The sequence below is a fragment of the Crocodylus porosus genome, unplaced genomic scaffold (genome assembly GCF_001723895.1).
Source record: "Crocodylus porosus isolate Cpor-Errol unplaced genomic scaffold, CroPor_comp1, whole genome shotgun sequence".
In the NCBI taxonomy this organism is placed as follows: domain Eukaryota; kingdom Metazoa; phylum Chordata; order Crocodylia; family Crocodylidae; genus Crocodylus; species Crocodylus porosus.
Window position 1 is genome coordinate 527,300 of NW_017728935.1, and position 25,948 is coordinate 553,247.

The 25,948-nt window shown below is 48.7% G+C and overlaps 1 protein-coding gene across 2 annotated transcripts in view; it reads left to right on the plus strand.

Annotated features, from left to right (window-relative positions):
- Positions 1-4,465: 4,465 nt before the first annotated feature.
- SLC26A9 (solute carrier family 26 member 9) overlaps positions 4,466-25,948 on the plus strand; it is a 38,367-nt gene continuing 16,884 nt past the window's right edge. The window contains exons 1-10 of one of the 2 annotated variants that reach the window (XM_019546542.1): positions 4,466-4,562; positions 15,563-15,705; positions 17,833-17,972; positions 18,631-18,741; positions 19,060-19,235; positions 20,226-20,390; positions 20,906-21,058; positions 21,469-21,551; positions 23,163-23,310; positions 24,952-25,065. In XM_019546542.1, coding sequence (XP_019402087.1) covers positions 15,581-15,705; positions 17,833-17,972; positions 18,631-18,741; positions 19,060-19,235; positions 20,226-20,390; positions 20,906-21,058; positions 21,469-21,551; positions 23,163-23,310; positions 24,952-25,065 — 1,215 coding nt within the window. In that variant the 5' untranslated portion in view covers positions 4,466-4,562; positions 15,563-15,580. The remainder of the gene's footprint in view (positions 4,563-15,562; positions 15,706-17,832; positions 17,973-18,630; positions 18,742-19,059; positions 19,236-20,225; positions 20,391-20,905; positions 21,059-21,468; positions 21,552-23,162; positions 23,311-24,951; positions 25,066-25,948) is intronic. The other variant, XM_019546543.1, reaches the window with a different exon arrangement.

Below are 25,948 nucleotides of genomic sequence, written 5' to 3' on the forward strand. Positions count from 1 at the left end.
GGCCCCAGTGGCCAAGTCCCCTGACCACCCCATTTCCTCTTTCCCTTCTCTGCAATATAATAACCACAATACCCTATTGCTCTGTGCAGAGCACCCCCAAACCCCTTACCCACAGATTTTATACACCCAGTCATGCACAATCCATGCCAGCTAACACAGGACAGGGAAGCATCAGGTAGTGGTTTCACAGCACAGAAATTTAAGACAGGAAGTGAAGAAGAATGCTACATCCTGATAATGCGATGGGGGAAATTTAAGATAGAAATGTGGTTATTTGAGCCAGAAGGGCGGTCGGGCACCTGTCAGGTGAAACTTTTTCCTTTCTTGCCTGTCCTGCTGGCAAACTGCAGGCTCTTCTGGCTTGTTTGCGCCCAGCCTGTCTCCACATTTGTCAGCATTTCATCTGCCCTTGCAAGAAATCCTGCCGCAGGCATGAGGTAGAACTAGATGACCTTTAGCAGCCTGTCCTACTTTCCTACAAATGGGGCCTGACCCATTAGGATGCTGAGTCTTCTTAATGGTGCTCAGGGTTGTTGGTTGTAGTTGTGTTGGTCTAAGGACAGAGGCAGGCAAGGCTCTTTGGGTAGATGCGATATCTTTTATTAGACCAACTAAATAGCTGGAAAAAATGTTCTTTGCAAGCTTTCGGGCACAAATGCCCTTCTTTAGGCAGAAGGACATTTGTGCCCGAAAGCTTACAAAGAACATTTTCTCCAGCTATTTAGTTGGTCTAATAAAAGATATCGCATCTACCCAAAGAGCCTTGCCTGCCTAATGGTGCTCAGCAAATTTCAGCTGGCTACCACCAGGACTTGCGTGGGATGTCTCAGGAAAGAGAGACTGTGCTGTGCTGCAGACTCGCTTGAACTATTCTGACTTTGCCTCTGAATGTAACTGAGTTTTAAAGCTCTCAGCATGTCAGAATTCAGCAAACATTCCCCTGGGCCTGGCATCCACTTCCTGGTGCTCCTGCTGGGTCCAGCTCACATGGCCTGACACAAAAGGCACTGAATGCAAAGGCAAAGAAATAGCCAAAGATGCCTGTGTGAGAATCAAATACATTTCAGCCACTGCTGCAGCCATGACTGCCACCTCCAAGTGCAGCAATGAGCCAGCACTGGCTATCAGGTTTTACTTTTTGGGTATGTTGCAAGCCATCTGAATTTTCTGCCATGTCTAAACAAAATGCAGACTGCTCTCTGAGCCAGGTGTCTGGCTGGCCCCAAGCGTGATACCTGTGCGATTAATCTCTGGCATGCAGGTTGCTGCAACATGCTCTGTTCTGTACTGTGACTGTAACAGTAGGCGTACAGGGCCAGAAGCACTTTGACTATTACAAACTGTGAATGCTATGGCTAAAAAGAGGATGGTCATGATTAGAGCTGGGGAATCAGCACCCGTGGGTCCTCATTCCTAGCTCTGCCATTGACCTTGGACAAGTCACTGAATCATAAAAAAGTAGGAAGGAATCTCTAGCAAATCCTTGTCTAACCTATTACTAAAACTAAACGGGCAACGCTGCCACACAACCACAAAGCATAAAGCCTTAGCATCATTTCCCTACTCAGTGCCTCTGGCCAGATGCATACTACAACCGTTTGCTAGCAGAATTATGTTGGCTGGGAGCATGAAAAAAATGCACCACAAGTGACATGGGGCGTGGACAGATGAAATAAATATACTGAATGACAAGGGAGCAGGGACTGACTATGTTTCAGTGTTCTCTCTATCACATGGCAAGCGGTAGCTAAAACGCAGGAATTAGCTGGTGTTTCCTTTAAGGGTAAGCTGCCCTGGCCGACTGTGGGATAGCAGACACACAAGGCAGATTGACCATGGATCAGATGATGCACAGGAAGTTCCCCCTCACTTTTTCTGTGCTATAAATGTTTCCTCTGATTGTACATATAAATATTTCCTCTGTCTGTAAACTGGCCCATTTGGATGTACTGGCATGGGCAGAACCCCTTGTAGTCTATGTTGTTTGGGGGACATGGTTTAGTTGCGCAAGCAAAACCCCTGCAGTATGGACTTACCCTTTACCCTCCCCTACCCCTTGCCTGTTCAGACAGCAAGCTGTTGGTGCAGGGACTGTCTCTCACTATGGGCATGTGCAGAGCCATCACAGTGGGTGCCCCAGCTCAACAGGAGCCTTTAGGAGCTGGAGTCATGCAAATTATCATCTACTGGCTTTCACGGGACATATCTCCAACCAGGCACAGGAAGGGTTTCAGGGGCCAGCCCCAACCCAAAAGCAAATATCTTGCTCCATTGTACCTGGAACAGTTTTGGCCATCAGCGAGGCCAAGTCCTCCTACCGCATCAAGGGGTTCCTGTTTCCGAGGGCTCCAATACCAGGCTGCCCTTTTAAAAGAAAGTGATATGGGTAATTAATGATATTTACAGAAGAACAATCGGGCAATTATTGCCTCTGTCTCCCACAAGGCAATGGATCAACCCCCTATCAGCTGCACTGGCAGGACGCTGCTTTCACTCACTTTGGACACAGCAATTAGCTTCCTTCGTTAATACTGTTCTAAGAGTGGAAAATCACAGGTGCCCAGTGGGCCCTGGGTTCAGAGTAAACGAGGTGTCAGAGTTTTTTTCCCTAGGGAAACTCAGGCCCAGTTAGAGATCTCTGCCCTCTCTGTTCCTCCCCTTCTTTTACCCTTCCTTCTTTCTCTGGGCCATCCCTTCTTCCCTTTCTCATCCCCTGTTCTATCCATCTCCTCTTTAAACAGTCCTTGGCTCCCAGCAGTGGAAAAAAGGAGTCTCAGTCTCACAAGCAGGCAGTCCATCTCTGAACAACCAGGACAGCTTCCTCCCTCTCTGCCCAAGGGTCCAGGACCTTCCTGCCAATGGATGTGGCCCAGCTCAGAGGACCAGGCTATTGATTTGTCCCAGGGTCATTCCTCTCAAAGTCTCTCAAGGGCTCATCTCCCCCAGAATGAGCTTTGAGGACATTAACAGGAGGAAACCCTTCCCTGGAGCCTGCCCCTGTCGAGTGCCAACAAACCACAGTCCTTAGGCGCGTGTGACAATGCCCCAGCCAGGGGCTCTCTGTCTTAACGCTATTCAGCTGCTTCCCTTGGCGTCTCACCCCTGCCCCTCTCACCCCATTTGCTTGCTTTGCTCACCTCCTGCAGCCTGTCTGACAGTCAGACTGTAGGTTTCCTGGGGTACAGGCTCTCTGGTCCCCACTGCAGGCCCTGAAACATCAGAAGGCCAGAAAATGAAGAGCTAGGATAACACAAAATAAAAATTCTGAAGACCAGCAAATGTAGAAATTCTGAGGTGCTGCCAAAATGCACATAAATAGTAAGGCCCCTTCATCCATCTCTTCATCATCACTCCATCATGAGAGACCAAAGGGGCTGGAGGTAGGGGACTTGTAGCCATGCTTCTGCTCTGGGAGAAGAGAAGCCCATGAACACGGATGGGATTTCCTGATGGGGCTGCCTCGGATAGCAGGGGGCTGGGTGCTGTTCTTGCCCCAACCAGAGTCCTCCCTACCAGCCTCCACTCTTTTTGGACCCTCTGAGAGGCTGGTCCTCTCCAGCAGAGGAGGGCCAGCACCTCGCAGGACTGGACTCCAAAACATGGAACGCACTGAACCCCTGCAATGGTCCATTCAAGTTGCTCTCCTGACTCCATCCGTACCCGATGCTGAATGAGTTTGAGGAACTTGTAAAACGCTCCCTAGTACAGTAATGTGCAATGCTGAACCAGAGGAGCAGGGCTCAGATTCCTTCCTGACCCCCTGTGGTGATCAAGCCCCAAGTCATGAGGGTTAAAGTGTCCATCAGTTTTACCTTCACTGTTGTGATTCTTACTTACCAGTGTGTCTCAATCTCTTCCTTAAGCGCAGGCACATCAGCATGGGCAATCTAGCTGCTCTCTGAGTGACAGACAGCCATGGCTTCTGCTGCCTTTTCCACCCTTCTCATCTCTTTGAACCTGGAAATAAGAAAGAAACTGCTTTCCTCTGCCAATCCCATCTTCAAAGCCCAACCTCTGGGAGTCCAGGAATTGGCACAATGCACTCCATTGTCCTTTTCTGTGGCTGAGAGTCAGCCTGAACACAAAGACAGGCTGGAGACACCGGCCAGTGCGCCAGGAAACTGTAGCCCAGGTCAACAAAAGCATCTTCTCCCTCAATGAAGGTCCAAACAGTGGGGGACCCTGGATGACACTGAATATGACCTATTGTCTTGGAGGGCCTGGGTGTATCAAGGGAATTGTAAATGGGATCAAACAGCCTAATTCTGGAAGGGGGGTGTGGAGGGGGACAAAAAAGAGAGCTGTCCCTCTTCAGATCTTTCCTTATCTCCACCTGCTATCTCCTGAGCTTAGCTTGGGTGTACTTACTTCCCAACAAGCCAATCAGACGCCAAGCACAGCCCTCAGTCCCCTTGACTGAGGTGATTTATAAATGACTCACTGGCTTATTTGAGCACAGTCTCTGCACACCTCCTCAGAAGCAACTCTCTGCATTGGGTTTCTTGACACATTTGCAGCTCACCTAGCAGAATCAGCCCTTTCTTCTCTCCAGCAAGGTGAAGGTAAACCCTGCTTCCAACAATCGGGCTCTTTGTTCGGTGGGCGTGGGGGATTTGCACTCTGGTTGCACAGCCCCTGGGTGTGAGTTTCAGGAGCTGGAGAACTGGTGTGGGGCTTTTTTAATTTTTTTGTTGTTGTTGTTGTTGCTGTTTTTTATTTTTTCGCAGAGGGGATTTACAAGAGCAGATTTGCTGAGGAATTAGCCACAACAATGATCAAGGGGCTTGATTTATGGGGAAAGGTTGCAGAAGCCAAATAATGGGAATTCATTATTATTGGAATAAAGCCTGCTGTTCTTACTCAGGCACATTCCCACTGAGATCAGGGGGTGTTGGCCTGGGAAGGGAAAGTTAAGAGCCATGACAGACCCATTGGTCCTGGTCCGACATGATCATCCAGGCTTCCCCTTGCATAGGGGGCTTTGAGGACAGGTCCCCGCACCAAGGAGTTTACCACATAAATCAGAGGTATGGAGGCTGCATAGTATGGCTAAGTGATGTGTGAAAGGAGCATATCTATATATTTGTGCACGTGTATGCGGGGGATATAAAAACATAGTCCCGTCTAACTCATCAAAGAGAGGCAGGAATTCTTTAGGATGAAACCCACAGGGGTTTGTGGGGGGAGTCCGAAGAAGAAAACTTAGGCTGAAAATCAAAAGGTGCTTCCAGGCTTGTCAGCCTGGAGGAGAGTGTGCAAGCCATCTCATTTGTGCTGCTTGCGCCTGGGAGACCTACGCTGGACAGAGCCCTAAGCAAAGTGACCCCAGAGAACAGCCCTGCCCTGCACTGTCCCAAAAAGGTGCTTACATCTTCACGGACCATGGTCAGCAAGACAAAGTCATGGGGAAGGTACCTATGAACCCAGCTAAACCCTAAGTGCAGCTGCTGGGTACACAGGGGGGAAGCACTGGGGCTTGCTCTTTGCCTGACTTAGTGCTTGAGGTGGCCCCGTCTGCTATTGGGTGCTTGGCAAAAAATGCTTTCAAGAGCTAAGTGGGCAGGACTGGGCTGGGAGGGGAAGGATGCCGAGGGGAATCTCTGCCTGGGTTCATATGCTTAGGGCTGGGGAAATGCTCTCCTCTGCCCCTGCCTTTTGGGGAGGACAAGCTGTCTGACCCACAAGGTGTTTTTCCTTCTCTGGCATCAGGGTAGGGAGCGTGTGCCTTGGAGAGCTCTCAGCAGGCAGCCTGGATAAGAGCTTTCTCAGGCGGTGCAGGAATGCTGCAGTCTGCAAACTTGCTAATTCCTCAGACTTTCCATTGCCCATGTGCTCTCCAAAGGGCAGCAGCGAGATCAGTGCTACAGGTACACGTAGCTGCTCTGGGTGCTGGGCAGGCCCATTTTACACTTTACTAAGTCCATTTTCAGCCCTTTTCCCCACGGGCTGCAGACACTGCATCTATGACAATGGTGAAGGGATGGGGAGCAGGACAGACAGCTTTCCCAGGGCCAAATGCTGATGCTGTTGAAGTCCTTACAGTGTTTAAACTCTGCTTGCCAAGGGGCCGTGAGCCTTATCCCAGGTGCAGCACTGACTGCCCTCAGTGGTCTTGGCTCTCCATTGGGATCCAAGCCAGGCTGGTGCTGGGGGTCTCCTCATTTTAGTGGGCTAATGAGAAGGAATTTGTAGGCTTGCCAGCCCGCTTCTTGCTGGACAAGCATCTCCCTGACACAGGTTCCCTTGCCTTCAGTCCCGGCAGAGATCTGGAAACAGGACACTGAGCTCCCCTCCCCTTTCCTGAGATGGGCCCAGCAGGGCTGAGGCATGCAGGTGAGGCAGTGTGTGGCAACGAGGCTGATAAGCAGGGACCACCAGTCTCCAGGCCCGCACAGCAGCACCTTTTCCCTGCACTGACGACTGACTTTAACTCCTCTTGCTCTCCGAACTGGAGCTCTGCAGTGGAGTCAGCCGGCCAGGATCATTTTGTCTTCCACAGGGTTCCTGCAAGGATTGGTTCCCCCACCCTCCCCTCACCATTCCTGCTCCTGCTTGCCCAACAGGAGGCTCGCTGCCTTCTTCTCCCCACCTCCACTTCCCTTGCACTATGCCAGCACTTCTCCCCCGCCACGCCCCCGATGAAACTGGGACTAGATGCAGGGGTGGGGCTGAGAGCAAGTTATTTACACAAATCTAAGAAAGACTGGGCCAAATTCTTGTCTCATTTGCACAAGTGTCAATCCATCATAAATCCGCAGAGTGCAACAGGGATAGTCTGGGTTTACACCCAGGTGAGTGAGGCCAGACTTTGGGCCTTGGAGTACGAGCATTTTACCTAATAGCCTCCCTCTGTACCAAATGCTTTGGGTTCCCCTGCAGGCAGCCGGCCTGCCGCCTGTCTCGGTACGGTTACCAAGCGCAGAGCTCGTTCGGTTAGAAACTCCTGTGAAGTGGTACATCAAACATTGGCACTGGCCCAGCAGCCAGTGAGAGTGCAACACCCGAGCTGCTGCCTGGTGCCTGCTTGGGTCTTATTAGAAAGGGCCATCTGCCTTCTGGAAATCACCTATTAATGCTGCCAACTATTTAATCTGCACCAAAATAAAACACTGATTCAAAGCCTGGCTGCTGGGACAAGCACAGGGATGGGGCTCTTCAGTTTGGGCTGGAGAGGCTGGGGCTCAGATTTGTGAAAGTATGAGTTACAGGGGGGTGACATGGGGCTCAAGGGTGTAGGGAACCCCTCCCCTTCTTTTGCAGCCTGATTGCCTAGCTCAAGCTGTCTACCTGCGCACTGCCACATACTCCTCTCTCCATCCATCCATCCATCCATCCGTCTCATGGCTTTATTAGGTTTCAACCTATGTAAGTTCATGTCTCTCTGACTCAATTAGTCCCGGAAGTGCCACCCTGCCCTACCTTCTTCACCACAGTATTTGAGCACCTGCCACATAAAATCAATCAATCAATGTCAAGAGCTAAGTTCCCTGGTGGGCTTTGCTGTTTTCTGAAGAAAAATCTCCACTTAGGGTAAGGTATTTTGCAGCAAATCCATCCACTCTCTTCATAGCCATGTTATCTGGATTTTTCAAGTCACTCTTACAGTAGTACTCCTACGGCCATGTTTCTGAAGCATACAGTCTGGTAGCTGTGGAAGGGCTGGCTGCTGAACCCAAGGTACATCTAGACAGAGTAAGACAGTGCCCTGTAGAAGTAGCCCACACTAGCTCTGTATGTACTGACACCGGCACTGGCACTGGAAGCACTTTAGCCACATTCATGCATTGCTGCGGCTGGGCTAATATATACCCTGCTAGTCAGCACAGCTCATTTGCCCATGGCAGCTCTACATTAAGGCAGTTACATGGCTTCCAGTGCCGGAGCAACCACAGACAGAGCTACTGCTGGGTATCTCTGCAGGGTGCATGAGGCTGAAGTTGGTTCCTTAATCCTATTTCCTTATTCTCAATTCCCAGTTCCTTATTCCCAGTTCATGGTTCCTTTTTCAAAGCTAACCTTTACATAATTAGAGGTTGTTAGTAATAAATTAGACATGAGAAAAAGTTAGAATTCTGTTAAAAATGTAAATTTACTAATAGAACTGTAAAATGGTATCATGTATCAAGTACATAGCCCTAAATAAGGACCTGAGATTAGGTTGGGATTATGGGGTAAAGGTCACCCCAATAATGAAATTCAAAGTCTTGAGCATGTCTAATTCATTACTAACAATCTCTAATTACGTAAAGACTAACTTTGAAAAAAGGAATCAGGAACCAGGAATAAGAAACTGGGAATAAGGAAGGCAAGGTTCCTTGCCTGCGTATGTCCTTAGACCAACACAGCTACAACCAAAAACCCTGGGAATGAGGAACCAAATTCAGCCTCATGCAGGATGCTACCTTGCACTCCATAGAGATAACTCAAAGTGTTCTCCGTACATGTTCTCCGTACTGTCTGGTTTTCTTTCTTTCTTTTTTTTAAGCCTAAATTTATTAGTAAAGGGGATGATTTTTTCCTGACATAATTATAGCTGGTAGAACCATACCACAGACCCATTCTTAGGTCCTTTACACCCATATAGCTTATTTTTCTTGTGAAATAAGGTCCAGAATGAGATGTAGTAGTCTGAGTATTTCTACACTGTTGTAACTACACCTGATCTGGGGTGGCTACCTTAACTGTGCTGGTGAGGTTGTGTGTGTAACATGCCCAACATAAAGAGGCCCTGATCCTGCCCAAGTCCTCTAGATGGTACTAGCACACAAATAACACAGCAAGAAATATGAGGCAGGTGGATGGAGTGAGTTAGGTCAGTATTCCACAGCGTGGGGGAATGAATTATGGAGCATTCTTTTGCAACCATGTAAAGCAGAGACCTTCCCCAGTCCAATGCTACAAGAAACACAACGGAGGTGAAGGATGAGGGCACGGTGTAGGAGGGCTAAGGTGGGCTTTAATTGGCAGGAAAGAATTCACAACAAGGGGAGCGGCAATAGGAGCTAAGCACCAGTCCCTCAGCTCTGTGAATCTACACCATCCAATTGGCTTCAGTGGGGCGGCACAAATTTACTCCAGCTGAGGATCCAGACCTAAGCCTTATCTGTTGAACCACTGCAAGGAACCCTCCACTGACCTGGGGCCTGTGACTTCTACCTCATCCTTCCCCAAACCCGTCTCTCTGCCACCTCATTTCCACAATACGAAAGGGAAGTGGCAAGTAACCCAAAGTGATTTAAGCAGGCTGGGTGTTATATAAAGTCTTTCCACAGTCACGCTGGCCACTCCAGAGTCCCACAGGTGAGGACGCATCACCAGGGGCTCATCTGAAGAGAGGGATTAGCTCCTTGCCTGCTCTTGGGGCTTCCAAGGCATGTGCACAGCAATGCTGGCTCTGCCAGAGTTAGCATTAAGACTCATCCACACGCATGCCCCCTCCCTTCCAGCTGTGCTGATATCATTGCCTCATGAGGCTCCTACTGGACCACGGGAGGGAGTAGATCTCAGCGAACTGCTGCAGCTGCAGAGCTTGTGGTTACTCCTTCAGGGAGACAGAAAACGTTGGCATTGCCAGTTCAGAGGAACAGGAGCAATAGACCGGGCTTGGGCATTGCAGTCACACCCTTAACACCTCTGCTCGGCTTAGGATGTGCACAGGGGTGTCGTAAGTGCCACTGCTTGTTGTCACACTGCCTCAGGAAGTGGAGGCAGAGGTGGGTATACAAGATTAATCTAGAGCTGGGAAGGGACCAGAGCTTGACCTTAGTCTGACATAAGAATTCAAGGAGAAAATGTGAAAGAGAAAAAAAGACGGGAGATAATCATGTGTTAAAAGACAAAGGTAAATGATTGGCATTTTTCCTTAAAACAACTTCACTTCACCCCATCGGGAGCTCCCCTGGAGGCATAGATCTTTCTTGGGGTGGGGTGAATTTGGACCTTTGTGATAAACACAATATGATCAGACAATCTGCAAATAAAATTGACTTCCCCAAGTATGGATTTATGCTCCCTGCTGTGAAGCATCCCCCTTGCCTAGACTCACCAGCACGAGAAGGTGTTTTCCTGCTGTTCAGTCCTATCAGCACTGAGTGAAACTCAATGTGACTTTCCTCTTCCCTGACACGGCTATCACCAGCGATAAAAACCCAGCAATTGTGTCAGCAATATGCGCGCCAAGAAAAAACTTGATGCTTGGCACACGTGGGAGGTCTTGAATTTGGCAGGGCACAAAGCAGCCCCTGGGGAGCTGCCTGGGCACTCAGCTGATACTCTGTTTGTATGACCTTATGGGATACTTTATCTCACCTTTTCCGTATCCTTGGAGCAGAATAGTTTTGCCTCAGACCTTTGTTTGCTCATAGTTCTACGTCATGGTTTAAGGATTCGGAGCGCTCCTTTGTTTTTCAAAGTCTAGGGCCAATTTATTGTCAGGTTGCTCATCACTTAAGGCCGAGGCCTTATTTCTCAGCGCACATCAGCTCCCACAGACGCAGGGATGACTGGGTCAGAAAGGCTCAGCCCCACTCCCCTACCTGATTTTCAATCCTGAAAATCCAGTCCCTTATTTGAGCGCCTGCATATATGGAAGCTGGCCGCAAGTAAACAAAGTAGTGTGTGGCAGCACTACGGTTTTCTCCAACCTTTCTGCTACGGTTCCCACGGACTGGCTGCACTGCCTCTGCTTGGCATCATGATTTATTCTAGCACTAAACCACATGCCCAGTTCGCCCCATCTTTTTCCAGCAGCTCCAGGACAGCTGGCTTCACCTTTTGTTCACCGTGCGGTCACATGGCTGCCGCTCTTTAGCTCTGAAATCTCAAAGGTTTAACCCGCTGTTTGATCTAGGGCAAGGCCATTGATAAGCCAACTCAAGAACTTGACTCCGTCCAAGATGCTGACATCATCAGCCTGTTTGTTTAAGATGGAGTTTAATCCTACGGATATTTTCTCCCTTATACTTGCCTTGTTTATTATTTCTCCTGTTTGCCAGCACTTTCGCTCAGCAGGAAGAACTTCATTAAAGGGCTGTGATATAACTAACTAAGGCAGTCCCTCTGAGGGCAGGCATGTTACTTGGTGAGCAACAGGATTGAGAAATGAAGCTAGGAGAGGGTTAGAGTCTCACGTGCCTGAAACTCAAGCCAGGACCATTGAGACTAGAGTCCTTTGGCTCCACTTGTGTTTTAGAGGGATCAGCAGGGGACTGGGGAGCTGAAGCAAGCCCCAGCTGGGGTAACTGAGAATCTCGGTGAAGCCAGAAAGTACTATCCAGGAGAAACTATGGGCGAGGTGGGGGGGGGCCCTGAGACTTCAGAGGGACCCTGGGTGGGTAAGACAGGGCTGGAAAGCCGGAGCAGATCTGTGGGTCGGGGCACTCTGCAGCAGACTCAGACTGCAACGAGAATCTGGAGCAAGGCTGGAGGCGGGGGGTGGAAGTTTCTGAAGTCAGTCCTGAGGGGAGTAAAAAAAGAGTTTGGAATAAGCCAAAAAGAAACTGAGAGTCCTGCCTAAGACCAAGGCCTGGGGCAAGCATGGACGGTGTTTAGGGTGATCCTGAGCCAGATTTCAATCTTAACAGGAAAAAACAACAGAGCTTATGCCAGCCGGAGTGCTGACCTCTGGCCAGCACTGCCGTGAATAAGCAATGATGCCCTCAGGGAGGAGCTCTTACTGCTGTTGCCTGACACCTTGTCCTATCACCTGAGCCAGGCGCGGTCCACGCTAAGATGGGTGACCTGCCGAGGATGGCCCGAGTTGTGTGGAAAGCCTTGCTCATCTGACTGAGTTAGCTCACAGCAGGGCTTGGTACTGGGAGCACATGCTGTCAGAAGAGCTGTGGCTTGGAGTGAGGGGTGAAACCAAAGTCTCAGTGCCAAGTGTGATCATTAATGCTCTTGTGGCACTTGTTGCAATAGTTGGGCTGCTAGCAAATATTTGTGCCCTGGCCAAGTTTCCTTCAGTGTAATTATTTTGCTGACCTATATTCCCTAGGCAGTTTCAGCCGTATGCATCATGCTCTACTTCCTGCCCTGGGTTCTTGTGCTAGATTGAAGCACATAAACTCTCCCAGGCTCCAACCTGGAGGCAGCTACATTAGAAGCAAAATTACTCTTGTAGGCAAACATTTGCAGATGAATCCCAAGTTTGACGAACTCAGTGGTAAAATTCCCCTTGATTTCAGCGAGGCCAAGATTTTGGCTGGCAGGTACATGGCCCTATCCCTGAGGTATGCAGTGCCTGAAAGGTGAAAACCAGGAGTTATGAGAGCTCAGGCCCCCTCAGGGCTAGGGTATAGGTTTGTAATGCCTTTGGCATGATATTTTCACTCATGACTCTGCCAGTGTCACCACTGTTTGGTCCATTAGAGAGAGCATCTGCACACAGAAATGGATGTGCAGGCCCCAATCCCCATTTACCCATACTTCTATTAGAACTGAAAATGCTTCAGGAGCAAGTGGCGATAGGACCAGACCACATTCAATACACACTCCATGAAGGAGACTCTTGGCTCATGACAGGCAGCATGGGTAGGGCCAAATAGGTCAGGGAAATTAATGAAACAACCGCAAAATCCCCACATGCCCTTAGCCTGCTTCCTGGAAGAAAGTGCTGCGAAGAAAACAGGGGTATCTGGCAGCTGCAGTGTAACCAAGGCTCACCAGTGGCACCTGCATCCTCAGGTCTGCTATTATAAAAATGACCCATTGTCTTTGGATAAAGCCTGGGGAAGGCACAGCTTTGGAGGCTAAGGGTGTTTGTACATGTAATGATTTCACGATGTACATGTGACAAAAATTTTGTTCTGTGTGGCTTAATGCTGTCACACATTACATGTACACATGTTTTGGGGGTTTTAAACGAGTTTGCATCGTTGCAAACTAAACAACATCCCAATGTAGTTTAGATTGCACTGCTTAATTTCCCTAGAGCCTGCCTGGGTTTCCAGCACCTCATGTGTCGTCCTTGCCACCTTCTCCCACTCCCAGCGCACCCTGCCACCCTCCTGCCATCCCCCTGTGCTGCCCCAGGGGCAAGCCAGCCCATTCCCAGGCAGCCCCAGGCATCCTGCTGGGCGCAGGAACCTGCTGAAGGCACAAGTGGTGTGGGGCCCCAATCCTTTTTTTCAGCGTAGCCTGTCTGCCTCTCCTGTGGCTGGAAGGCAAGCTGACAGATTAATGGCACAGATTAATGACCCCCCAGCCACGGGAGAGGTGGGCAGGCTCTGACAAAAAAAAAAAGAAAAGAAAAAGGATGGGGGCCCTCGCTGCTTCTGCCTTCAGCAGGCGCCTGCGGCCACCATGACAATGACATATATACAGTGACAGAAAAAATAAAACTCATCGTTTCAATTCAGGGGGCACAGAATGCAACCCTGAGGACTAAAACTCCGCCACGTGTATAAGCGCCCTAAAACAACAGATGCTTGTGCAAGCAAGGCACTGATAGATGCAATCCGGTAGCCTGCAGCTGCGCCACCTTGGGCCAGGATCTCATGCACTCTTGGGACTGGGCTTGGAGACATCTCAAAGGAAAACACTTTCTTTTTGTCTGAGCCAGTCCTGAGACAATGCCCTGGAGTGCTGCTAGGAGGTGCTGTGTTGTGGAGGTGGCATCTTTTGAACCAGGCAAAAACATGGTCCAGACCAGCTCTGCACTAAAAACTTCTGCCCATACAGCAGGGGATGATTTAAATGACATTTTTATACCAGCAAACAGTCATGATGCTAGTATAGCTTCTTTCATTTGGGGATCCAATAGGACCTATCCAGGTAAAAGCTTCTTCTTGCCAGTATTGACTGTCTGCACCAGAAAGGTTTCTCCATGAAGTGCTGCTAGCAAATTCTTTCTAGTGCTGACAAAGTCCCATCACCGACGATTCCTTGTACTTGTCACAGGAGTCAGGGTATGCCATTTACACTCTGCCCACATCACTAGCCTCTTTCCTCCCTGAAATGTCACATGGTGTCTACTTGTCTTGGTACATGCCCAGGCAGAGATAACCCTCTCTTGGCATGTGTGACCAGATTACTGGCACAGACCTACAGCCCGCAGTCAGACAAGGGGTCTGATCTCACCATTCACAAGACAGGCTCAAAAGAGATTGCCCCCCAGAAAGAAAGCTGATGCAGAAAACACATGGAGATTAAAGAAGTCCAAACTCATCCAATGACCTGAACAGTGTTATACCAGGGATGAAAAGGGACCAGAATGTTTAACAGGAGAAAATCCCATGCATCAATCCCAGAATTTTGGTGAAATAGCTCCAAGCCAAAATCCAGGCAGTGATGTTTAGCAACAGAAAAACCATTATTAATTTGCCTGCCACAGGGTGAGTCAAATCCAGACCCTTATATTAGGTTTCCTATAAAACGTCTGATAAAATGGGATCTAGATGAAAACTGCCACCTGCCTGAGTGTGGATTACGATTATGTAAAGCTCAAAGTTCGAAGGAAAAGAATTTTCCCTGCCAAAGTCAGGACCAATTGTGCTTCATGTCTTGAAACAATGGTCCAGGGAAAAATCTGTGTGGCTCCTCTCAAGTGACTGGAAACAGTGTCTGTTCACTCCAGGGAAGGATTTGCCCAAAATATCCAACACACACAATGAGCTTTCAGCTATCTGTGATTCATTTCACGATAATATATGCTCCCTAAAATAGCAGCTTCTTTCCCATCACCTCCTTTATTTGTGGACTGGACAATGACATACTTAAATAAATACCAGACAAAAATACCTTTCTTAATTTTTGTTTCATACCTGTCCACTTCCTCCTTCCATCCCTAACTCATCCACTCATAATGGGTCTCCCCTTTCCTCTGATGGTACTGTTTATAATAAAGTCTGAGCCTTGTGGTATCTATTAACTTCCCCTTGTGACACCTCAGCACCCAACAGAACTGGTCAAACAGGTCATTTTGGCATCATTATCATTCAATTAGGTCAGCCACTGCTACATGTCTGTGTGGGACAAGAATCTTCCCAGCTCTCGTAAGAAATCAGTCCATGGCAATGATCAAGGACAAGCAGTAAGCCTAATTCCCAGTGCAAAACATTAAGGATCCTGAATGTAAATGGACACGTAGGTGTAAGCATGTAATATCTGCCACTGCACGTGGCCCACAGATGTACAGCCTGTGAAGCACGGCTAGCCCCACCCAACCTGGTGAAAAGGAGTCTTGGAAAAAGTCAGGTGACTTGCCCATAGCTGAACAGCAAGTCACTGGCAGAGTGAGGATTAGAACCCAGAACTTCTAGTACACACTCCTAGGTTATACTGACACAGTTATTAGCATCGTTAGGGAACAGATGACAAAAACCCACTTAGCCTGAGACGTGACGACCCATCCCAGAAACAAGCTACTCCTCTAGAAGCATGCCTATGCAGGAGAAGGGAGGTATTTAAGGGAGGGAATATTCAGTCAGGAGGAGTTCCTCAACGCTGGGATTAAAAAGGATATAACAAGTCCCATTTCCTCCTGCTGGCTAGAACCTAACTTGGTGGCCTGGCCACCACTGCTAACTCCAGTTTCTGCGTGTTTGTTTTTTAACCTTGGAAGGATTTAAATGACACGAGGATGAACCAAACTAGGCCACGCTATGTCATCGACCGTCCTGCCTATTCTGTTGGGGTCTTTGATGAGGAGTTTGAGAAGAAAAGCAGAAGTTACCCACTGGGAGAAAAATTGAAAAACCTTTTCAGGTAATGTTAAAAGCTATAGACACTCTCTGGAGTATGCTATCAGGTCAAGTATGGATCAGCATGTAGGCTTTTCTTATGATCGATATGTTTCGTGGGAAATAAACAAATTTGCCAAAAAACAGATATTTTAAGGCAATAAATATTCTCCTGTGGCAGTGGTGCTCAACATTCTGGCTTTGTGGACTGGATGAGTGGCTTGGGGCTGGGGTCAGTATGTGAGCTAGTTCCAGCATGGGGTCGCGTGGGGTTAGCATGCAGGTGGCTATGTATGGCCACAGAGTGACTGTGTGCGCTGGCCTGATCTAGCTTGTGGGACTGTATCATCTAGCATATGAAAGCTATGATAATTCATGCTGCCAAATTTCTGGACCCGTGGCGAGCTCCAGGGGCCAGATGACACAGCCCTATGGGCCAGATTTTGAGCACTGCTATTCTTTGGCTTTTACAATCCAGGTACTGCAGCCTTGGGCTGGGACTGGGCACCTAAAGAGGAGACTGACCAGAAAGCGATTATGAGGAGGGAGAGTTTTTGAAGGCATAAAGAGTGGTTAGGCAAACAATTCCAGCCAAAAGTCAGGAGAAACCAGTAGCTTAACTACCATTTATACCTTTGGAAATCTTCCCCAGAATCCTCAGATTCTTGATGGATAAAGAAACATCAAGTAGTATTGCAAAGTGAGACATAATAGCTGGTTCTATTGCATGAGCTGAAACAGATGCAAGATTAAACAACCTGCATGAGTAGTAACAAGAAAACTAGCTTTTTTGCTCCTCTTTAGGAATCAGAAAATGCTATAGATGACATAAGTAAGCCTATGTGTACTATTTTTTACAGACTTTGTAGGCAACATTCCTTTAGTTAGTTGTCTGATTGTGAAATAAATATTGACGTTTTCCAGAAAAGAATGATCCTGGAAATTACTGTCTTGGAAATGGTGCTTCAGCTCCAATTCCCCTCCCTACAAGAGAACAAATATTGCAAAAGACAAAAAGGGAAGGTTATCAGAGAGATAAGCAAATCTGCCATGTGGTAATAAGGAGGAAACTTTCTCTGGCCACAGAAACGTGGTGGCTTTATTTGCTGCTGAGTATCCATGAAACTTTAGCTTCATTTTTGTTTGGATTTTGGATGAACGTTTCTGCTGGTTCTCAATTTTCTGTTTGGGTCAGCCCTCCCTGACCTTCACCCAGTCGGGTGCTAGAAGGGAGCCAGGACTTTGATTCTTAGTTACATGAAGGCAGAGTTTTCCAGCTTTGACAGTATAAAGGAGCCTTAAAATTGTCTGAGATGTCCTTGCAGGAATATCCGCTGTATCTGGGGGTCTCTCATAGTCACCAGAGTGGATCCAGACAGTGGCGGAGCACATGGCCAAAATGGCTATTCCGTACTTCCCCGGCCATATTGTAGGCCAGCCTTATGTATGCTCTAATAGAGGGGGCTGGACAGGATCCTGGAAGGTCCCAGAATACAGGCAAAGAAAAAGGGGGCTTCAAGCTACTTGAGCTCTCTCTGAACTCACATACGGTTCTGCCCCCAGACCATAGCCCTCAGCCTCACACAGGAGTGCAATAGCTGGGCATCACGACCTGGAAATTGTTAGCTAGCTGAGCACTGGTATTTTGAGTGGACAGGTGCTGCAGAGTGCCATGGGAGGCACTCTCTGGAAGGCAAGAAGACAATCTAACCATATACCGAGGCTTAGACACTAATCCCAGTAATCCACTTTCCTTTTCCAACATGTGTCATGCTCATTCCATGCTCCCTGAAAAACGTCTCCCTCCGTACCGCTAGTTGAAGTAGAATTGAACAAATGTTTTAAAAACTGACCTAGGACCAATCTTGATCCAACTGCCTTTCCTCCAGAGTTTGAGGCTGGTTTGGATAAATGCTTCTGGTTCTCTCTCTCTTCTGCATGGTTAACAACAGCATTACAGCTAAGCCCAAAGGGTCTGTGCATCTTTGCCGTGCTCCTTGTGTCAACATCAAAACCAGGGTGTAAAACACTACTGCATCAGATGAGTGGCACATTAAGCCTGCCTAAAAGACCCAGGACCATGGTTATCAACAGAGGAGAACTGCATCCTGGGTAGCTCCTCTTTCTGAATTCATGTCTCTTTCTCCTCTAGATGTTCATCATCCAGATGCAAAATCATCCTCTACAGTCTGTTCCCCATACTTGTCTGGCTCCCCAAATACAAAATCAAGGACTACATTTTGCCCGATGTTCTCGGCGGGCTCAGCGCAGGGACAATTCAAGTGCCACAAGGTGAGAAGATGTTCCCTTTCTCTGTCATTTGGGCACGGTGTAGCAGCTTTCCCCACAAGCAGTGATGAGAAGGTACTACAGCTTCTTATCAAGCTGCAGTATACCATAGCATCTAACCATTCAAGGGCCTTGCTCTGATCAAGTCCTTACATGATTGATTTCATCCCTTAGGCTTGGCATTATTGGAAGTAAAAAAATGTCAGTTTAGCAGCAGGCTAAGCTTTCTTTCCCCTCACTTCTGGCTCTTCCTCGTTTCCCTGTAGGACCTTTCTTCCTCTCCTCATGGGTCCCCAGAGGATCACATCCTTCTCCCATATCTGGAGAGAGTTAGTAAACTGCACTTGCCACAGTGCCTTGGCAGGACTGACTCAGCAGCTTGGTGGAGGTTTCTAAGTCCCACTAACAGGATGAGTTGGCGTGGGTCCTGCCTCTGTATTCAGGACTGTAGATCCAGCTGCCTGGAGTATGTATCAGCATACTCCATTACAGTCTCTGATGGACGTTCTGGCTTCTTCTCCTGCAGCACCTAGTCACGGTCAGAGACAAGCTACTGGACTTGACTGGCCTACTGCTCTGTCCTAGCAGGACCATCCCCAGGGAACACAGAAGATTTACTTTAGCTATCTGATCTGAAGTCAATGTCACTTGTATTTTTCAGGCATGGCCTTTGCACTACTGGCCAGTCTCCCTCCTGTCAATGGGCTCTACTCCTCCTTCTTCCCCTTGATAACATACTTCATCCTTGGTGGCATCCACCAAATGGTCCCAGGTAAGTTCCCCTTTTCCAGTTCTGGATCTGAATGCACCCCAAGTCCATTTGTTTGTCAAGGGCAGTTCCTCTGGCTCTGCCAGGTCCCCAGGGACAGTGTTATTTATCAGGTCTGCTCCCTGGGGCATTAGGAAACATACCCGATTCCTGGTGCTTGCCATATTGTATCATGGTGCCCTGATAAACTGCTGCCATTTCCCCACATAGAGATGACAGCACTGCAGGGTGGGTGATTCCTGGTGGACCGTCTAAGACACATTATGGAATGGGATGATCTGCCTAAAAGTCAGTCACTGATGCTATCATTTTGACCTGAAGGGACCTTTGCAGTCATCAGCATTATCGTTGGGAATGTCTGCCATGAGCTGGCTCCTGAGTCTGACTTCCAGTACTTTAACCATACCACCAATGAGATACATGTCAACAACACTGCCATGGAGGCAGCCAGACTGGAGATCTCAGCCACATTAGCTTGTCTGACGGCCATAATACAAGTAAGAATGCCTTTGCCTTGAATCTATTCCCTGTTTGGGTCTAGCCTAGCACCCCTGTGAGGTTAGACACTGACTGTTCCTGCAGGACAAGTGCTTGTCATCTGGGGATGACAGAGGCAGCATGGGCAGGAACTGGGGCTGTTTCTGCGTTGGGGGTACCTGGAAACAGCATTTGGAAAGGTCCCACGGTCCTGACCTGCCTGTGGTCCTGGGCAGCACTTCAAACCTGCTGGACCTCTGTTTCTGCAGTCATGGGCCCCAGTGTAGGGACCTGGATAGAAAAATCCAGCCTACATAAATTTTTCTGAACAGAAAAGAAAGATGCTGAGGTCTCCATTCTTTAGTCATGGTTTGCAGCTCACAACTGCTGGTCTATTTTCACTGCAAGGACATTGTGCATGGGAATGCACATGGTGGGAGTGAATTAAACTTGTGGCAATGCCCAAGGGGAAGCCATAGGAGGCCAGGGGTGTGCTAAGGACCATGGTGAGATGGTGACCATGCCGGTTTTCCCCTGCCCATATTCAGAGCGTGACTGGCTGAGCCATTCTCAGTGCAGATCCAGGATCAGGGGATGGGGTTGTCCATAGCGGCACAAAACTTCCCTGATCCTTTATGCAGAGCTACTTGTATGTTTGAGTAATCAGAGAGCTACACAAAAGCCCAAGCACCAAAGTCACAACCAGGGATTGCACAGAGCAGCATTCCAGGCACCCCCTTGTTCTTTCCTATCCCAGGAGGAGGGTGGAGGTCAGAGAGAAGCCTCCACGTGGGCTCTTTGTTCCTTTCTGGGCTGAGTCTCCATGGGCCAGTTACACCTGCTCTGTGTCCAGGCTATACCCATGACACAGCACTAACCAGGTGCTCTACACTGGAAGAGCCAGTCTGGTACATGAATAATCTCTCCATGAACAAGCTGAAAGATGCTCTTTGGGGATGGATTGTTTCCAGTGGCTCCTCAAAGTGACCTGTCTGTCTGTCCATCCTTAGATTTGCCTGGGCTTTGTGCAGTTTGGCTTTGTAGCCATCTACCTCTCAGAATCTTTCATCAGGGGCTTCATGACCGCAGCAGGGCTCCAGATCCTCATCTCCGTGCTCAAGTACGTCTTCGGCTTGAAGGTCCCATCTTACACCGGGCCCCTCGCTATTGTCTACGTAAGTCATCTCTCTGGGGCGTGAAGCTTCTCGCTGCGTCTTGACCCAGCACTAAGCATGCTGCCAATTCTATGCAAACCACTACTGAATGGTGATAGGAGCAGAGGGCTGAGTGCGTACCTGACTGTGTTGCTCCTAGCTCCCTCCACTTGTACCAAGGGGGACTTGGGCTATGGATGCACTGCTGAAAAACATAATTCATACTTAGCCCTTGGCTGACAGTTCCGAATTACAGGTTACTGTAGACTTAAGAGGGTTGACCATTTCACAAGGAATATGAATCCTCCTGTGCCGGGGTAGGCACCTATCTCTAATTAGTTAGGGACCATAAAACCTTCTCATCAGGCAGCTTATTCTGTCCCTGGGATGTCTTGCACCTTCTGCTGATGCTTCTACTACTGGGCACTTTGGTGCCTGCTCTTTATGGACATTGGTGCATCTGGCAGGGTGTTCTCTGCCTGGTCCCTGGCCCCTCTCTGTGCCTCAGTGACAGGTCTCTCCTCTCTCCCCTCTAGACTTTTATCGATATTTGCAAGAACCTCCCCAAGACCAATGTGGCCTCCTTGGTCTATGCCTTGGTCAGCGCTGTGCTCCTAATTATTGTGAAAGAGCTGAACCTCAAGTACATGAAGAAGATCCGGGTGCCTATCCCAATGGAGATCATCATAGTAAGTGATGCCCAATTTCATTCATCCTTTGTTCCCAGGAAAGGAAATCACCCCCTTAGCTCCTGCCAGCCTACTCAGGAAGGTGCATCTTCAAGGCAAGCAGCGAAAGAGGCTGGATTCTAGTGCCCCCATATACTGATACCTAGTAAGGCAGGATGTTATATCCTGAGTGCCTCAGAAGAGGGGAAGCTGTCCAGGCAAACTCAGTCCTAGCATAAAAGGACACAACCCACATGGAAGAGAGGAGACTTTTCTCCTACTTAGGAAAGGATGGGCTTTGACCCCAAGCATCTTGTTCTCTACTGCAGTAAGCACTGGTACAGCCAACCTGAAATGCTAGGTGAGGATAGTGCTGGTCATGGATCCTGCTCCTTCCATTTACTTCTCTCCTTTTCTCTCTGTCATTATAGGTTATAGTAGCCACTGCAATCTCTGGCTGCTTGGGAATGCCTGAGAAATACCACATGCCAGTTGTTGGGAAGATTAGCATGGGGTGAGTATGTGAACTCGCAAAGGGCTCCTTCCCTCTGGACCAGTGCTGCTCCTGCTGGGGCTCCCTTTCTACAATCTGTGATACAGATGCCCATGTCCCAAAGTGACAGACTGTGAAGGACAATGACCCCCACAATGGGGAATGCAGAAAGGGGGACAGTGTTTCATTACCACTTGTTTCCCCCTGTCTGCCACTCCCCATCGACTTTGCTACTTTTCCCCTGGTTAACTCTTAACCCTAGTGCCCTCCTCCAGGGATCCCCCATGGCATGGGCAGCTGGTGCCTCTTCAGTCAGGGGAGGCATGGTCCCCACCCTGACACCAGTCAGTGACCCAGGGCAGGTCCCCTGGAGCTGATCGTGCTGACCGGGGTGGGGCGCGCAATCTCACTCACCAAAGAGTGCACTCCACGTCAGGCCATGCTCCCTGTTTAGGCGACAGGCAGCGAGACAGGCAGAAGCACCCGTGGCCCCCGCTCCCGCGAGCGCCAGCCAAGGAGCGGGGCCACCAGCAAAAGCTCTCTAGCATTGCCAACCTGACGTTTTGGGTTTTCCCATATGGTGGGAATCCTGTGGCATTGCACAGCTCTGCAAAGAATCCTTGTACCCATGTTATTTGAAGACTTGCAGAGCATTATAGATGGGATCTGGGAGGCAGGAGGGAGACTTGAATTATTTAAAAGCGTCCGGAGGGTCACGTGTATCATTGTCCCCGTGCTGAAAAATGACAGTGGGGTGCTTTGAACTAAAGCTCATCAAACCAGCTTGTTTAAAGCATCCCACTGCCATTTTTTAGTGCAGGGATGCTGATACCCGTGATGCTGAAGTCTGCTGGAGTGCAGTAATTACCATGCTTCAGCCAACTCGATTAACAGAGCATGCTCCGATGCACTGTAATCACAGTGCGTCACAGCAGCTTCCCAGCACATGTATAGGAGCCCACAAGTTTCCAGGTGCTTTTTAAGTTACTTCCTAGACACAGCTATATCCTTGTTTATTATGCCAGCACAGGAATGGTGATTTGTAATTACAGCAAGCACTGTGCACTGCAGTCTTGTGTTTGCACAGCTTCATCACTGTAATGACATGGTGGCCTAATGGACTAATTTAGGGAAAGCAGCGGAGAGACATTTCCTGCTCTGAGCTGCTGATTTGTTTCATACTGGTTCATATGCCATGCCTTTCACCATGCAATCTAAGCCTGGGGAAAAATCCTTTTCCTGGAGTATTGTTGGTGTTTTATAAGTGCTCAGAGAAGCCTGGGCCCTCTCCAGACACCAGTCTGAGAAGTCAGCTAGCCCTGCTGCTATTACAAATTATCACTCTGTGGTCATTCAAGATCTTCCAGTCTTTTATTGCAAGAACCCCAGCATCCTGCAAATCCCAGTTGGAATTCACCCACTTTAATTCCCCCACAGCTTTTGTGAGATGTGCCATTCTTCACTTCTGTTGCTGTGCGCTGTTAAACAGCTATTGTGTTTCTCCCAGAGATGGCTGTACTTAAGAGATGGATGAAGTGACCCCTGTATAGATTAGCCAAAATCCTACACTATTGGGTCCTTCTCCACACCTCTGAGTACTGATTACTTTTCTCCTCTGTTCCTCCGATGCAGTTTCCCAGCCCCAGTGCTCCCTCTGGTGAGCAAGTGGAAGGATATGATCGGCACGGCTTTCTCGCTCGCCATTGTTGGCTACGTGATCAACCTGGCTATGGGGCGGACCCTGGGAACCAAACATGGCTACAACGTAGACCCCAACCAGGTAACATTTACTTAAGCGTCACAGTCGTAGCATCGTCCTCTAGACTGCTGGGTGCAACAGGTGTGAAAGCAGGAGTTTATTTAACAACTTGGAAGCCATAAAATTTAGTTTGTTTGTTTAAGATATGTGTATTTCTTTCCGTAAATAATGATGTATTGTAGGGTTGCTGATCAAAGTGGAGCTAAGTGCACCGTAACTGCAGATAGATTTTCTCTGTGCCAAAGGAAAATGATTCAGAACTGGAAAGAGTAGTGGGTTCGATTGTCATGTCTTACTTCGCCTCCACCACCATCCCACTCGCTCCCCAATTTTCCCTCACTCTTCCTTTTTTCACTCCTGGCTCAGTTGCAGGGTACCTCAGCCCAGGCACAGCACCGGGTTAATACTGCTATGCTGTGTCCAGGACCCAAACTAGCTCAGGTATGTCTACACAGGGCTGAATTGTGCAGTGTGGACATGCCCCACATGCCAATGGGAACTGGTGAAAATGCTGACCTATGCATCATAATGTCTTCCCTGTGGAATGGGAAAAGTTTAGTCAAGGTTATAGCTAGTTCCTCAGTTCATTGAAACTGATGTGTGTTCAGAGAAAAGAAATCAAAGATGAAACCTGGGTTTCACCTGGATTGAGTGGGCTGAATAAACCATGCTCCAGTTATGCTAGGTTTCTGTCTACATCCTTTCCCACATTCCAACCCTGGTTTTCTTACATGATTGCTTCCCATTTCATTCTCTCTCCACATACATGTAGCATAGTTGGACCACCACTGTGAGGGTCTACACTGCTGTAAACCAGAAATGACCCACTATTTGAATGACGGGAGTGTTACTGAGACCAAGTCTGCTCTCACATATGATGGTGTACACAGGCAGTCAGACTGAAGTTAGCTGCAGTGCACCACTGCATAATCAGGGATCGTGAGAACAGAGCCAGGATCAGCAGCTCCTGGACACCTTTCACATTTGCACTCCTGGACCATTTCTGATGTTAGAATTGCCTCCTCAGGGCCAGGCCCACAGCAGGTGAAAAGCAGTGTGTCTCCACAGAAGTCAGTAGTTACCTCTACTTCCACGAGCCAAGGCTCTGTCCCTTAAGACTGATGTAGGAAGTTTTTTTCATTTCTTTGGAATGTAATGAGGGAAGGCCTGTGGCTGCTCCAGCTGAGAGTCCTGGATTCCTTGGAGACTGCCTGGACACTACAGGAAGCAGGACAAAAAACGATCCTCCCTTGTATTCAGAAGCACAATGTTGGTTTTCAGTAACAGCCAGGCATGCCACATTTTTCCTTTCCTTGCCTGCTGCAAACAAAGCCTTATTAACAATTTGCATGCCGATCAAGAGAAATCCCCCGATCTGCCCTCTTCCCATACACAGGAAGATGTGACTCAGAAAATCTAGGATAACCCTGGGATTGGCAGGAGCAATCCTGGGGCAGGAAAGAGCCTGGGGGAAAAGGCAGAAATGGGACAGGGTGGCAGATCTCTGCAGAGAGAATGCAACCCACGTAAGAGGTGGAAGGGAACCCTGTGTGACTTATTTCTCCCTGTCCTGTAAAAGTGCTGCCAGATGGAGCTGATTGAGAGGGCAAGAAGATGATGCTTTGTCCCTCCTGAACAAGCCTATTCCCCTTATCTCCACAGGAGATGCTTGCCCTGGGCTGCAGCAACTTCTTTGGATCCTTTTTCAAAATCCATGTGATCTGCTGTGCTCTGTCAGTAACCTTAGCTGTGGATGGAGCTGGAGGAAAATCTCAGGTGAATGCTTTCTCTTCGCTAGTAACTGTGACTGCCCCACCATGATGGCGGCTGTGGCAGCAGTTTGTATGAAGGGCAGTAAGGGCTGCTACCTGAATGCAAGTAGCTGGAGCCAATCCTCTGATGAGACTCAGCGCCAGATTTGCTGACTCCACTGCAGCTAATCTAAACTACCTCATTTGGCTTGAATGAAGTCACTCCAGATTTACACCACTGGAGCTCAGAGTGAACTTTGGTCCTGGTATTTTCCCAAGGACCTTGATAGCTCATAGGACAGGTAGCATATGCAAAGCTGTTGCTCTGTGCATCGATACTTGGAATCCAGCCTGAGCCTCTCACTCACTGGATCATGTTACTGTCTGATGACTGTCTGGTGACCTTTAGGTGAGGTGAATGCGTTGGTGCTCAAACTATTTTCCCAGTGTTAAGCACTAACCTTACAAGAAGCATTATGTGGCAAGGCACATTTGGCATCTGCCACTTTAAGGGCAGAAAACAGGTAGCAGCCAGGTGCCTGATGGGTGCAGCCATTTTGGACCCAGGGATACAAACTGGGCTCAGTTTGCTGTAGAAAGGAAGGAGGAAACATCAGGCTGAGAGGCTGTTCCAGCTTGAGTTGGGAGGTAAGGGTGGGGACTATGGGGAGGAGGTAAGCCCTTGTCCCAGGTAAGATATAAAACTGCACCCTGTTGGGGAAGGGTGGTCTGGTGGGGCTCCTAGTGGCATGAGAGCCCCCAGGAAATGCCAAGCCAGCTACTTCCCTGGTGAAAGGTAGGGTGGGGTGCCTCAACCCTGGTCCCACATCCCTGGTGGTGTTTTAGCAAGCAGGGGGAGTCCAGGGCTTGGTTAAGGAACCCTGAGGCAGACCTCAGGCTGGAGGAGG